The sequence below is a fragment of the Cherax quadricarinatus genome, chromosome 3, assembly GCF_038502225.1.
Source record: "Cherax quadricarinatus isolate ZL_2023a chromosome 3, ASM3850222v1, whole genome shotgun sequence".
NCBI lineage: Eukaryota > Metazoa > Arthropoda > Malacostraca > Decapoda > Parastacidae > Cherax > Cherax quadricarinatus.
The window spans coordinates 54,882,341-54,898,296 of NC_091294.1; the positions used below are offsets into that span (position 1 = coordinate 54,882,341).

Below are 15,956 nucleotides of genomic sequence, written 5' to 3' on the forward strand. Positions count from 1 at the left end.
AAGTCAGTCTAATCATTCAGTAAGTCAGTCAAGTCACTCAGTAAGTCAGTCAAGTCAGTCATCACTCAGTAAGTCAGTTTAGTCACTCACAGTCAGTCAAGTCATTTAATAAGTCAGTGAAATTCAGTAAGTCAGCCAAGTCACTCAGTAAGTCAATCAAGTCAATCAGTAAGTCAAGTCACTGAGTAAGTCAGTCAAGTCACTCAGTAAGTCAGTCATGTCACTCAGTAAGTCAGTCAAGTCATTCAGTAAGTCAGTCAAGTCATTCAATAAGTCAGTCTAGTCATTCAGTAAGTCAGTCAAGTCACTAAGTAAGTCATTCAGTCAAGTCACTCAGTAAGTCAGTCATTCAGCAAGTCAGTTACTCAGAAAGTCAGTCATTCAGTAAGTCAGTCATTCAGTCACACAAACTCATGTTAACCTCTTTTTCTGTGTACAAAGTAACACTTCAGTTATGGCTACAGGTTATCTCTTGTTTAATATCTTTGTTAATTTTAAGACTTAAGTGCTTATACCTCTTCGTGCCACTTTCAGCAACACTAGTATGGCTACTGGGTGTCATGATTGCTTGGCAGATACAAGATATAGTAATTAAAATATCATAACACAATTGACAAACACAGCTGCCTTATAGCAGAGAAAGACTGGACACGTATGAATTACGAATGCTGAGATGGTGGGGGGTGGTGTTGGGGAGTGGTAGGGGAGGGCTCCCCAGCTGCTCCACAACAAGGCGGCCACTTGAGCAAAAGAGAATTTTTTTTTTCCTTCCCACAAACTGAACCATGTTAAATTAATTATACAAGGTGTTACATAAAATTGTGCAGCAATTCTTCAGTGGCGGTCTACTGTATTATTATAATAACGATAGAGCTTCAGTTCCCTAAATTAATAATAATAATAATAATGATAGAGCTTCAGTTCCCTAAATTAATAACAATAATAATAATAATAATATAATACTATTAATAATAATACAGTGGACCCCCGAGTTTCGTGATTAATCCGTTCCAGAGAGCCTGCCGAAAGTCAAAATTGCTGAATGGCGAAACCATTTTCCCCATAAGAAATAATGGAAATAAAATTAATCCGTTCCAGACACCCAAAAATATTAAAATAAAATATTTTTTTTCAAATTAAATAAAGATTTACATACTGAAAACAATGAGAAATCAAGTACATGCATATGAAAAGTAATAATAACATTACAATTACCTTTACTGAAGACTTCTGGGTGGATGGAAGACGGGAGGAGGGGATAAAAGGAAGGTGTACACTATTGTTTGGAAGGAGAATCTCCTTCCATTAGGACTTCAGGTATGAAGTCCTTATCTTGGGTTACTTCCCTTCTTTGTTTTTTAAAGACACTAGCACTGGGAACAACTTGAGAGTCACTGGAACCCTGTCGCACAAAATATCTGTCCAGAGAGCTCTGCTTCTGGCGTTTCTTTAAGATTTGTCTGAAGTGGGACATAACACTGTCATTGTACATGTTGCCAATACGGCCTGCAACAGCTTTGTTAGGGTGAAGTTCATCCATAAATGTTTGCACTTCAGTCCACTTTGCACAAATGTCCTTAATCTTTGGAGAAGGCACCTTCCTCCATCTCTCTTCCTCCTCCTCCTCTGCAGCAGTTTCCTGAGCTGTGATCTCTTGCTGTTGCAGATGAAGCTCTTGCAGCTCTTCAGTGGTTAGCTCTTCCCTGTGGTCCTCCACCAACTCTTCCACATCATCACCACTCACCTCCAACCCCAGGGACATCCCCAATGCCATAATAGATTCCACAACTGGCATAGGCTCCTTAGGGTAAGCCCCAAGCCCTTCAAAATCCCTCTCTTCTACACATTCTGGCCACAATTTTCTCCAAGCAGAGTTCAAAGTCCTGGAAGTCACTCCCTCCCAAGACTTACCTCTAAGATATATGCAATGGAGGATATTAAAGTGATCTTTCCAGAACTCTCTTAGGGTCAGTTCTGTGTCTGAGGTCACTTCAAAGCACTTTTGAAACACTGCTTTTGTGTAGAGTTTTTTGAAGTTTGAAATGACCTGCTGGTCTATGGGCTGGAGGAGAGGAGTTGTATTATGGGGCAAGAACTTCTCCGTGATGAAACTAAACTCCTCCACTATTTGCTCTTCCAAGTCTGGAGGATGAGCAGGAGCATTGTCCATTACCAGGAGGCACTTGAGTGACAGTTTATTTTCCAGGAGGTATTTCTTCACACTGGGGCCAAACACTTCATTAAACCAGTCTAGGAAAATATCCCTTGTGACCCATGCCTTACTGTTAGACTTCCACATCACACACAAATTACTCTTGGAGACACTGTTTTTCTTGAACACTCATGGATTTTCAGAGTGATACACCAGTAAAGGCTTCACTTTAAAATTCCCACTAGCATTACTACAAAACATGAGAGTAAGCCTATCCTTCATAGGCTTGTGTCCTGGGAGTGCCGTTTCCTCCTGCATGATGTAGGTCCTCTTTGGCATTTTCTTCCAAAAGAGGCCTGTTTCGTCACAATTAAACACTTGCTGGGGTTTGAATTCTCCAGTGTCTACACACTCCTTAAACTCCTGTACAAACTTCTCAGCTGCAATTTTGTCAGAACTGGTGGCCTCACCATGCCTTATCACACTGTGAATGCCACTACGCTTCTTAAATCTCTCATACCAACCTTTGCTGGCCTTAAAATCACAAGCATCACCACTTGTTGCAGGCATTTTCTTTACGAGATCGTCATGCAACTGCCTTGCCTTTTCACATATTATCGACTGCATAACTATCTCCTTGTAACTGTTTTTTGGTAATCCACACCAACAATAACCTCTCCACTTCGAGGATTTGTGATCTCCTTTTTGTCAGCATATCTACCCCTTTTGCAACAACAGCACACTATTTCCTTTCCTTTCGCCACGATCGGAGTGATGGTTGAATGGGGTTTGCCATACATCCTGGCAAGCTCTGTAACACGCACTCCACTCTCATATTTTTCAATGATTTCCTTCTTGAATTCGATCGTGTTCCTCACTTTCTTTACCAAAGGGCTTGCACTAGCTTTCCTTGGGCCCATGGTGACTTATTTAGCAGTTGCAATCACAAAAAACAATGGATTATTACGTATGAACCCGTGGGGTGATGGTCACGTGTTGGTAAACAATGGCACACTGAGCGTGAATGGCATGGGAGACTGGTTTTGTGTGCGTGGTGACGGGCGGGCGGGTACTGGACAGTCGCCGAATCACGAGTCTAATCAAGAACCGCGAGGCCAAATTTTGCCGAAAAAACCCGAAAGTTGGATTTCACAAAAGTCGATGCCGCCGAAACTCGAGGGTCCACTGTATATTATTATTATTATTATTATAATGATAGAGCTTCAGTTCCCTAAACTAATAATAATAATAATAATAATAATACAGTGGACCCCCACATAACGATATTAATCCGTTCCTGAGAGCTCATTGTTATGCGAAATTATCGTTATGCGAATGAATTTTCCCCATAAGAAATAATGGAAATCAAATTAATCCGTGCAAGACACCCAAAAGTATGAAAAAAAATTTTTTACCACATGAAATATACATTTTCCTACACACAAAGAGAAGGATACATGCACAATAGTAAAGTAGTACATGCACAATATATATTGTGCATGTACTACTCTACTAAATGAAGAATAAATGACACCTTTATTGAAGATGCAGCAATGACTGATGAGACACTGTGTCCTGGGAGTGCCTTTTCCTCCTGAGTACTGTAGGTCCTGTTTGGCATTTTCTTCCAGAACAGGCCTTATCACACTGTGTATGCCACTACAATTCTTAAATCTCTCAAACCAACCTTTACTGGCTTTAAATTCACCAATATGAGCACTAGTTCCAGGCATTTTTCCCTGTTCACCTGGGTGTTAGTCGACTGGTGTGGGTTGCATCCTGGGAGACAAGATTAAGGACCCCAATGGAAATAAGTTAGACAGTCTTCGATGACACTGACTTTTTTGGGTTATCCTGGGTGGCTAACCCTCTGGGGTTAATTGTTTCTTGGTATTCTCGATAAGCCACACCAACAACGGTGCTACAACAGCAGCAGCAGCAGCTGACAGTGCTACAGCAGCAGCTGACAGTGTTACAGAAGCAGCAGACGGTGCTACAGCAGCAGCAGACGGTACTACAGCAGCAGCAGATGGTGGTACAGCAGCAGCAGCAGCTGACGGTGCTACAGCAGCAGCAGCAGCTGACAGTGCTACAGCAGCAGCAGCAGCAGCTGACAGTGCTACAGCAGCAGCAGCAGCAGCAGCTGACAGTGCTACAACAGCAGCAGCAGCAGCTGACAGTGCTACAGCAGCAGCTGACAGTGCTACAGCAGCAGCAGACGGTGCTACAGCAGCAGCAGACGGTACTACAGCAGCAGCAGCAGCTGACGGTGGTACAGCAGCAGCAGCAGCTGACAGTGCTACAGCAGCAGCAGCAGCTGACAGTGCTACAGCAGCAGCAGCAGCTGACAGTGCTACAGCAGCAGCAACATCAGCAGTTGACCATGGTACCAGAGTATTTCGATAATATTTCTCACCCTTTTTACCACAGGGTTGGCACTAGAAGCTTTCTTGGGCCCCATGGTCACTTATTTTGCAGATAAAATCACCAAAAACGCTGTAATAATACGAAATGTTCCGATTGTATGCTTGGATGTTACCGCGGAGTCTGGCTTGTAAACAATGCCACCGGCGGAACATGTGAGGCTGGCTCAGGCCTCACATAGACGCGTCTCGGATGAATAGCGTTGAGCGAGTTTTTTAGCGCTATGCGAGGCAAAATTTTAGTGATAAAATGTATCGCTATGCGGATTTAACGTTATGTGATGCCAACGGTATGCGGGGGTCCACTGTAATACAGTGGTTCCTCAATAATCGTCCGGCCTGAAAGTCGTCCATTTTGGAAATAGTCCCATTATTACATCTAAACATTGGCTCGCAAATGGTCCGTTAACTCGCTAATCGTCTTTCGTCCTGGACGCGTACTCACGCTCTGAGCCACCTCGGCCTCCCTTCCCAGCCAGTGTGCCATTGTTTACCAGTGAGCGACGGTCCCCTCACATGTTCATACGAAATATTTCATAATATTCCGATGATTTTAGTGCTTGTAAGTGCTAAATAAGCTACCATGGCTCCAAAGAAAGCTCCTAGTGCCAAGCCTTTGGTAAAGAAGGTGAGAAATACGATTGAATTTAAGAATAACATCATTGAACAATATGAAAGTGGCATACGTGTGGGCGAACTGGCCAGAATGCATAACAAATCCCGTACTACCATATCTTCCATCATATCCAAGAAAAAGGAAATCAAGGAAGCTGTTGTTGCAAAGCGGGTAAATATGCTGACAAAAATGAGATCACCAGTACTCGAAGATGTTGAGAAGTTATTATTGGTGTGGATAAAGGAGAAACAATTAGCAGGAGATAGTCTTATGACGTCGCTTATTTGTGAAAAGGCTAAGCAGTTGCATGACGGTTTGGTAAAGAAATTGCCTGCAACTAGTGGTGATGTGAGTGAATTTAAGGCCAGCAAAGGCTAGTTTGAGAGATTTAAGAAGCGTACTGGCACACACATTGTGATAAGGCATGGTGACGCTGCCAGTTCTGACAAAAAAGAGGCTGAAAAATATGTACAGGAATTCAAGGAGTACATAGAGGCTGAAGGACTGAAACCTGAACAAGTGTTCAATTGTGATGAAACAGGCCTCTTTTGGAAGAAAATGCCAAAGAGGACCTACATTACTCAGGAAGAAAAGGCACTGCCTGGACACAAGCCTATGAAAGACAGGCTGACACTCATGTTCTGTGCTAATGCTAGTGGGGATTTCAAAGTGAAGCCATTACTAGTGTACCATTCTGAAAATTCCAGAGTGTTCAAGAAAAACAGTGTTATGAAGAGTAAATTGTGTGTTTTGGAGATCTAATAGTAAGGCATGGGTCACGAGGGAAATTTTCGTCGAGTGGTTCAATGAAGTGTTTGGCCCTAGTGTGAAGAATTACCGCCTGGAAAAGAAATTGGATCTCAAGTGCCTCCTAGTAATGGACAATGCACCTGCTCATCCTCCAAACTTGGATGACCTAATTCTGAAGGAGTTTGGGTTCATCACAGTAAAGTTCTTGCCCCCGAATACCACTCCTCTCCTCCAGCCCATGGACCAGCAGATCATTTCAAACTTTAAAAAACTCTACACCAAAGCAATGTTTGAAAGGTGCTTTAATGTGACCTCAGACACTCACTTGACCCTAAGAGATTTTTGGAAAGAACACTTCAGTATTCTTCCTTACATAAGCCTTATAGGTAAGGCTTGGGAGGGAGTGACTACCAGGACTTTGAACTCTGCTTGGAGAAAATTGTGGCCAGATTGTGTCCACAAGAGGGATTTTGAAGGGTTTGAGGCAGCCCCTGATGAGCCTTTGTCAGTTGTGAACTCTATTGTGGTACTGGGGAGTTCCATGGGGTTGGATGTTAGTTTGGAGGATGTGGAAGAGTTGGTGGTGGACCACAATGAAGAGCTAACACTGAGGAGCTGCAAGAGCTTCAGCAGGAACAGGAACAGATCGCAGCTCAGAATCTTGCTGCAGAGGAGGAGGAAGAGAGATGGAAGAAGGTGCCTTCTTCAGAAATTAAGGAGATTTTTGAAATGTGGAGTAGGATGGAAAGATTCATGGAGAAACATCACCTTGAGAAGGATGTTGCAAGCCATATCAGCAACTTGTACAGTGACAAAGTCTTGGCCCATTTTAGGGAAGTTTTAACCCTTAAACGGTCCAAACGTATATATACGTTCACGCGCGTAGCGCCCCAAACGTATATATACGTTTTCTTTGTCATTCATTCAACATTGCCACAATAAACGTGAGTCACCTAGACATGAGAGAATGGGTGTGCGCACTCACTGTGTGCCATATTAAAATAATTGGGGATGCCTGGGCACAATATGCTCTTTTTTTCATTTTAAAAGAAAAGATTTTTTTTTCCTCAAAAAATTTGGGGCGCTACGCGAGTGAACGTATATATACGTTTGGACCGTTTAAGGGTTAAAGAGATGCCAGAAACAGAGCTCTCTGGACAGTTTTTTTGCGAGACAGGACTCCAGTGACTCAAGCTGATCCTATTGGCATTAAGAGACAGAGAAGAGAAGTAACCCCAGAAAAGCACTTGGTACCTGAAGTGTTGATGGAAGGGGATTCCCCTTCCAAACAGTAAATAATCCAATCTCCTTCTCCAGTCTTCCATACACTAAGAAGAATCGCCAATAAAGGTAAGTGTTATGTGTTATTCTGTTAATTTTTCATTCATCATGTGCCATTGTATTGTTTATGTACTACATCTATATTTCATGTAAAAACATTTTTTGTTTTAATACTTCTGGGTGTCAGGAACGGATTAATTGTATTTACATTATTTCTTATGGGGAAAATTGATTCGAAAATTGTCTATTTCGATAATAGTCCTACTTCCAGGAATGGATTATGGACGATAATTGAGGGACCACTGTAATAATAATAATGCATAATACGTATGTAATAATAATTCAGATTGCTTCTGCTAGTTGGCACAGCTGGTAAGCATTAAACATGTTTACATCCCTGTGGGGGGCAGTTTTCTCGTGCTTGTTTGCATTTTTTTACAGTCATTTGGCCAAATTTCTTTAATCTAACCATGAGTCCTAGTGATCTACTGCAGTTAGCCTCAAAAATGCTCTGTTTTCTCTTACAGTAAGAACATGGGAAGATACTAGAGTCAAATTGGGACAGAAATGGCCGACGCTTTTGCCGCTGCCACTTCCTGTGCCACCATATTATGGCCTACTTTATTAATTCTTGAGCATATATCATGTTTCTGTGCTAATTATATTGTTTATTATGTCATATTAGATGAATTGTGATAGTTAAATAAGCCGTACAGTTGATAATAGCGTCATATTCAAGTACAGTAAGGCCCCGCTTTATGGTGTTTCGCCTTAGGGCGTTCTGCTAATACGGCGATGTCAAATTATGACCAAAATTTGCTATACAGCAAGCGGTCTTTCAAATACGGCGCCCCCCACCCGGTTTGTTTACATTTTCTGTGACCACATCTATTATGTCAGGAAACTTTCCAAAATTTCAAGTGTTTTAAAGTTACTGCATATTTTATATGTACTCTGATAATTATACTTACGTGTACCTGTACCTAAATATACTTAAATACTGTGCTGGTGTGCAGGTACACATTAAAATCGCTAAGTCTCTCTCTACTCATGACGCCAATACAGGTCTCCCTCAACATTTGCGAGGGTTAGGGGATCAAGATCCTCGCGAATGTTGAAAAACCGTGAATGTTTGGTGCCCCAATATATTGTAGGGAAATATATTACAATACTGCTTCCTTAACTTGTTGAACCATGAATAATCATAAAATACATGAAAACGTCGTAAATTGTACTAAATATATACATGTTATGCTTTAATAACGTATGTTATTTAATAACATGTATGTTATTTAATAACATGTATGTTAACATGTATGTTATTAAATAACAGACTCCACCACTGCCTCCACCACTGCGAGTCCCTACTACCCTCCCTCCGACCCCCGCAACTGGCAGCCAGCCCTCCCACCACTCAGTGTGGTGAGTGTTTTGTTTGTTCATTATTTGCTATTAAACTACAGAATAAATAATGTAAACTCATCCATGACTGCATATTGGAATGGCTATTAGGAAAGGTATTAGATGGTGACATCATGTGTTTACTCTTGAACACTGCAAAGAATCGAACATTTCTGCTATTGCTAATAATAACAATAATAATAATAATAATAATAATAATAATAATAATAATAATAATAATAATAATAGTAATAATAATAATAAATACGATATAATTGAAGAAGGAAATTGTACAAAAATACGAGGGAGTGGTTGACACATCGTCAGTGTGACTTTGTTTATGCTGGAGTGAACATTAGTCTCCCTGCTCTTCCAAACATTTCACAGTAATTCAGCAGTTGAGGCAGTGGTATTTAATAACATATATGTTATAAATAATAATAGTACATGTTATTATTAATAACATGTATTATTATTAACATGTATGTATTTAATAAATACCATTGCCTCAATCACTGCCTCTACCACTCCAGTCACACTCAGTCTACAAGCACCAAACACAATGAATTATTGTGAAATGTTTGGAAGAGCAGGGAGACTAATGTTCACTCCAGCATAAACAAAGTTACACTGACGATGTGTCAACCACTCCCTCGTATTTTTGTACAATTTCCTACTTCAATTATATCATATTTATTATTATTATTATTATTATTATTATTATTATTATTATTATTATTACTACTACTACTACTACTACTATTGTTATTATTAGCTGTAGCAGAAATGTTTAATTCTTTGCAGTGTTAAAGAGTAAACGCATGATGTCACCTGTTCGAATAGCCATTCCAATATGCAGTCATGAATGGGTTTACATTATTTATACTACTGTAGTTTAATAGCAAATAATGAATAAACAAAACACTCACCACACTGAGTTGTGGGAGGGCTGGCTGCCAGTTGCTGGTGTCGGAGGGAGGGTAGTAGGGACTCGCAGGTGGCGGGAAACTTAAATATGATTTTGGCGGCTGGGAATTTGGTGGCTGGGAATTTGGCGGTTGGGAATTCGCTAATGTGTGAAGTCCGTGAAAGTTGAAAACGTGAATGTTGAGGGAGACCTGTACTACATAATAATAATCACTCTTGGGCACACTAAATGTCTTATTTTACATCAATAGACATTTTCATTAATCCATCTATGATATTTTCCTCAAAATTATATATGAAACATGATACATACACTCACAGAATAAAAATTGACGTAAATATGAGATTTGTTTACAAAGCAACTGTGTAGGTAGTGTCGGAAGAATTACGTTTTCTCTAGTCAAACTGGGGGATAACTGTAGAAAAATTTTCTTTTCGTATGCCTTTACTCTATATATAGCAATTCACGACCCTTGTGGGTTTAGTGCTTTTTATAATAAATAATAATAATAATAATAATAATAATAATATTATTATTACAGTGGAACCTCAAATATCGAACTTTCTTCAGTCCAGAAGGCTGTTTGAGTGCCTTTACCGAATGAATTTATTCCCATCAGGAATAATGTAAATTAGATTAGTACATTTCAGACCATCAAAATTACACTTATAAAAGCACTTACAAAAATACACTTACATAATTGGTTGTGTTGGGAGCAGTTTGATTTTTGAGGTTCCACTGTATTATTATTATTATTATTATTATTATTATTATTATCTTCATTCACTCTAAAAATGGTGTGTTGCTGTTTGTTTATTCTGAACTAACTTGTACACAATGTAAGAGTATTTGTATTGTGAGGTAATTATTATTAAAATAAAAAAAATATTGAGGCAAACGTTTTACAAACTCTTACAAACGTACGTGAATAAACTAAAAGTAGACACATATTAATACGCATTTATTTCGCCTGACCAAGTGATCGCCCACTACCTGTTCAGTTTGTGTTCTTACATTGTCTCAGCTCTGTATCTCGTTCTCTCTCTCGTTTACTCTTTTGTTAACTAGTTGGCTCTCATTGACGATGGCGTCTAAGGTTAGCTGTAATAAAAAGAAAAGTCATAAGCCTCTTGCTTTAAGTGCCAAGTTAGAGGATGATGCTGTGCCATTCTGATTTTATTCAATAAACACCCTGCCACTCACCTCTCACACATTAATATTAATATTTTAAGGTAAGTAATAAGTGTACTCTGTGTGTATCTTACCTTTTATTGTGTTTTTAATGCCTATTTTTATTGCTAACTTAATATAAGTTAGTGTAAACTTGTTGTCTGGCATTTATTGCATATTTTATATGCTCTGATAATAATACTTGTGGAGCTGTGTGGTAGTCGGGTGGAGGGACAACATTACGTTTTTTCTGTTCAGTCATCAGAGAAAATGTGTATGAATCTGCGTTTGGCCCAGCCACTCCCTCACTCCACTTTTGATTACAATTTTTGGCACGAATTATTCATTACTTCTACCTTCGTTTATGATGGCATCTAAAGGTAGTTGTTAGAAATTATTAAATTCAGTGAACAAGGCATGTCGATGTTAATAATGTGGCTCTGGGCCACAGTGTAGGTAGCCAGTAGGTGTAGCCCAGGCAGGCTACACCTACCTGCTACCTACACTGACTTCCTACAAATAAACACTACTCACCTCTCTTCCTATACAGTGGACCCCCGCATAACGATCACCTCCCAATGCGACCAATTATGTAAGTTTATTTATGTAAGTGCGTTTGTACGTGTATGTTTGGGGGTCTGAAATGGACTAATCTACTTCACAATATTCCTTATGGGAACAAATTCGGTCAGTACTGGCACCTGAACATACTTCTGGAATGAAAAAATATCGTTAACCGGGGGTCCACTGTATTAAGACTACACATATTTTAAGGTAAATAATGAGTGTACTGTATGTGTATTTTACCTCTCTGGGATGTTTTAAATATCGTATATTAAGTATGAGACAGGGAGCCAATGCTACCTACACCTGGGCTACCTGCACCTGACTTCGTACAAATAAGTACTACTTAAGTTTACAAATACTTTAAGATGAGTAATGAATTTACTGTGAATGTATTTTACTTTGGGTGTTTTTAATGCCTAGTTCTATTACTGACTTAATATAATTTAGTGCAAACTTCTTGTCTGGCATTTATATGCATTTATAAATGGAAAAAAATGGCATTCTGCCTTCTGGCGATGTCTGCTTTCCGGCGACAGCCTGGAACCTAACCCGCTGTATAAGTATGGCCCTACTGTATTTTTTCTTCTCTCTCCAGAGTGCAGGAACGAATTAATGGCTTTCCAATTAATTTAAATGAGGAAAATTAATTTGATATACGAGTAAATTGAGTTACGAGCTAGCTCCTGGAATGGATTGAACTCGTAAGTGAAGGTTCCACTGTATTACTATTTATTCCATTATGATTTATTTATATTTTATTGTTACTATTATTATTATTGCTATTACAGTAGGGCCCCACTTATACGGCAGGTTAGGTTCCAGGCTACCGCCGTAAAGCGGAAATCGCCGTAAAGTGGAACACCCTTTTTTTCCACTTATAAATGCATACAAACACTAGATAACAAGTTTACACTAACATATATTAAGTTAGCATTAGAACTAGGCATCAAAAAACAATAAAAAAGTACAATACACACATAGTGCACTCATTACTTACCTTAAAATATTTATAGTCTTAATCTAGGGTGAGACAAGTAGTATTTATTGTAAGAAATTAAGTGTGGTATGTAATGCTATGCATACAAGTGGCTTTGGCATGCTGCTCTTACCTGTATTTTTTTGTAACTCTGTATGTATGTTCAAATTATTAAATAAATAAATAAAATAAATATGGTAGTCAGCCAGGCTACCATACCAGGCCAACCCACCTACACATAATATTCTATTACATTTAAGCATCCCAGAGCGATAAAATGCATATACAGTTTACTCATTACTTACCGTAAAATATTTGTAGTCTTAATCTAGGGTGAGATGAGTAGTATTTATTGTAAAAAATCAAGTGTGGTATGTATGGTAGTCAGCCGGGCTACCATACGAGGCCAACCCACCCACACATATTCTATGATATTTAAGCATCCTAGAATGATAAAATGTATATACAGTTCACTCATTACTTACCTTAAAATATTTGTAGTCTTAATGTAGGGTCAGGAGTAAGTAAATGAGATAAAACGAATAAATGAGAGAGAGAAAGAATGAGTGCATGAGGGAGGACAGGTGCCGAGTTATGTAAACAAACCAGGCGAACGTAAGTTTTGTAAACAAAGTGTACACATCTGGTTTGTGTACAAGTTACATTGTGTACAGGTTGTCTCTACGTTGATACGGTAGAATAAATAAAGAATAACACTCCCATTCTCATGTAACACCATTTTTATAAAAAATGACACTGAGTGAAGGCAATGGAAATATGTTACTCTGTCTTACTTTTTTGGGTTATCCTGGGTTCTGTACACATATGCTGTTATGTATGATAATCTATGTAACTGTATTTGTGTATACCTGAATAAACTTACTTACATACATACAAAAGGAATAATTTTCTACAGTTACCCCCAGTAACACATTTTCTCTTATGTTAGATTAGAGAAAATGTTATTCTTGCCATCACTTGTACAAGTTATCTGGCTACCACATCTCATATTTGTTTATTTATTCTATTGTGGGGTGTATTTATCATCTATATGTTATGTATCATGTTTATTATATAATTTTGAAAAAAATATCATGGATGGATTAATAAAAATGTGTATATTAACGTAATATACTACTTTTAATGAGACTCGGTGATTATTATTATTATTATTTCTAATATGGCGTCACTTGTGCAAGTCGTCTGCTATCACATCTCATATTTATGTTTATTTATTTTACTGTGGGGTGTATTTATCATCTTTATATGTTATGCATAGTGTTTATTATATAATTTTGAAAAAATATCATAGATGGATTAATGAGAATATGTATATCAACGTAATGTACGACATTTAATGAGACTCGATGATTATTATTATCATTACTAATATGACGTCTGGAGACATAAGACACTCTTACTGATTTTAATGTGTACCTGCATGCCAGCACAGTATGTAAGTTTATTTAAGTACAGGTATACATAAGTATAATTATCAGAGTATATATAAAATATAAAATAACTTTTAAAAACACTTAAAATTTTGGAGTTTCCAGACATAATGGAGAGACTTAGTGCTTACGGATCTCACAGAGAATGTAAACAAACCGGGTGGGACGCGGTGACTGTATTAGAAAGTCAGGTGGGGGGAGCCGTATAGCGAGTTTTGGTCATAATTTGAAATGACCGTATTAGCAAAATGCCGTAAAGCGGGGCCCTACTGTATTATTAATATTATTATTATTGCTATTATTATTATTATTATTATTATTATTATTATTATTATTATTATTATTATTATAGTGTAATTATTTTAAGAACTAAGATAAATACTCTGACAGGCAACAATGGCAGATGACATTGATGATTTACTCGACGAGGTGGAACAGAGTTTCACAAATTCCAAACTGAGAAGCAAAGAAATTACTTGGTAAGTCTGCAAATTTGTTTGTAGTATAGATATATTATAATGTAATGTATTGAGCATCACTATGATTAATACATCTTAAGACTAGGTTACTCATAGGAAATTGGTATTAAGCCATTAACTGTGGAAGGTCATACATTTTTAATTTCCATGTGTACCTAGCAAAATAAAAAAAAATAGTTTGTAAAACAAATAATGTACTATTGCATAAATGCTATAGTACATTATTTGTTTTATATTTTATTGATGTCAAATTATGATTTCTTTTTCAGTTGTTTCTGTTGTCAGTGTGTAACATTGTACACTAGTTTCTTATGATATAAGATGTATTTTAAGGTGTTTTAGTATTCAAAACATGAGATATATTGCTTGTATGAGCCTGTGACATGAGCTCTGGTGTTGCAGTGATGAGATGCATCTCTGCAACAATAGTCTTTCTCTCTCATCAACAAGATTTCACTGAATTCCATAGAATTACATAGTTTTACATTATAGTATATTGTTCTATAATACACAGATGTCTTGGCTGTAAGTGAAACAAAGCTGAAGGGGGTAGGAGAGTTTCAGTGGGGAGAAATAAATGGGATTAGGTCAGGGGTTTCTAATAGAGTTAAAGCTGAAGAAGTAGGAACAATAATGTTGAAGGATAAGTTATGGCAGGAAAAGAGGGAATATAAATGTATAAATTCAAGGATTATGTGGAGTACAATAAGGATTGACTGTGAAAAGTGGGTTATACAGTGGACCCCCGGTTCACGTTATTAATCCGTTTCTGAGAGCTCATCGTAAAGCAAAATTATCAGAAAGCGAATCAGTTTTCCCCATAAGAAATAATGGAAATCAAATTAATCCGTGCAAGACACCCAAAAATATGAAAAAAAACTTTTACCACATGAAATATTAAGTTTAATGCAATAGAATAATTACAGTAACAATAATAACAATAGAATAAACACAATAGAATAATTGACACTTACCTTTATTGAAGATCTGGTGATGATTGATGGGATGGGAGGAGGGGAGAGTGTGGAAGTTTTTGTTTAGAAGGGGAATCCCCCTCCATTAGGACTTGAGGTAGCAAGTCCTTTTCCGGGGTTACTTCCCTTCTTCTTTTAATGCCACTAGGACCAGCTTGAGAGTCACTGGACTTCTGTCGCACAACATATCTGTCCATAGAGGCCTGTACCTCTCGTTCCTTTATGACTTTCCTAAAGTGGTTCACAACATTGTCAGTGTACAGGTTGCCAACACGGCTTGCAGTAGCTGTGTGAGGGTGATTTTCATCAAAAAAGGTTTGTACTTCAAGCCACTTTGCACACATTTCCTTAATCTTTGAAGTAGGCAACTTCGTCAATTTCTCTATCCCCTCCTCCGAAACAGTTTCCTCAGGTCTGGCCTCTTGCTGTTGAAGATGATCTAGCAGCTCATCAGTGGTTAGTTCGTCATTGTCCTCCTCCACCAACTCTTCCACATCCTTCCCACTAACCTCCAACCCCAAGGACTTCCCCAATGCCACAATGGATTCCTCAACTGGCATAGGATTCCCAGGGTTAGCCTCAAACCCTTCAAAATCCCTTTTGTCTACACATTCTGGCCACAGTGTTTTTCCAAGCAGAGTTCAAGGTCCTCTTAGTCACTCCCTCCCAAGCCCCACCTATAAGGTTTATACAATTGAGGATATTAAAGTGATCCTTCCAAAACTCTTTTAGAGTCATTAGAGTGTCTGTGGTCACTTCAAAGCACCTTTCAAACATAGCTTTTGTGT

General features: G+C 38.3%; 1 protein-coding gene across 2 annotated transcripts in view; it reads left to right on the forward strand.

The window, feature by feature from the left end:
• LOC128684034 (cilia- and flagella-associated protein 418) overlaps nucleotides 1-15,956 on the forward strand; it is a 177,875-nt gene that overhangs the window by 27,169 nt on the left and 134,750 nt on the right. Inside the window, exons 1-2 of one of the 2 annotated variants that reach the window (XM_070091859.1) lie at nucleotides 11,874-11,989; nucleotides 14,106-14,194. In XM_070091859.1, coding sequence (XP_069947960.1) covers nucleotides 14,112-14,194 — 83 coding nt within the window. In that variant the 5' untranslated portion in view covers nucleotides 11,874-11,989; nucleotides 14,106-14,111. Of the gene's footprint in view, nucleotides 1-11,873; nucleotides 11,990-14,105; nucleotides 14,195-15,956 lie in introns of those variants that run through there. The other variant, XM_070091857.1, reaches the window with a different exon arrangement.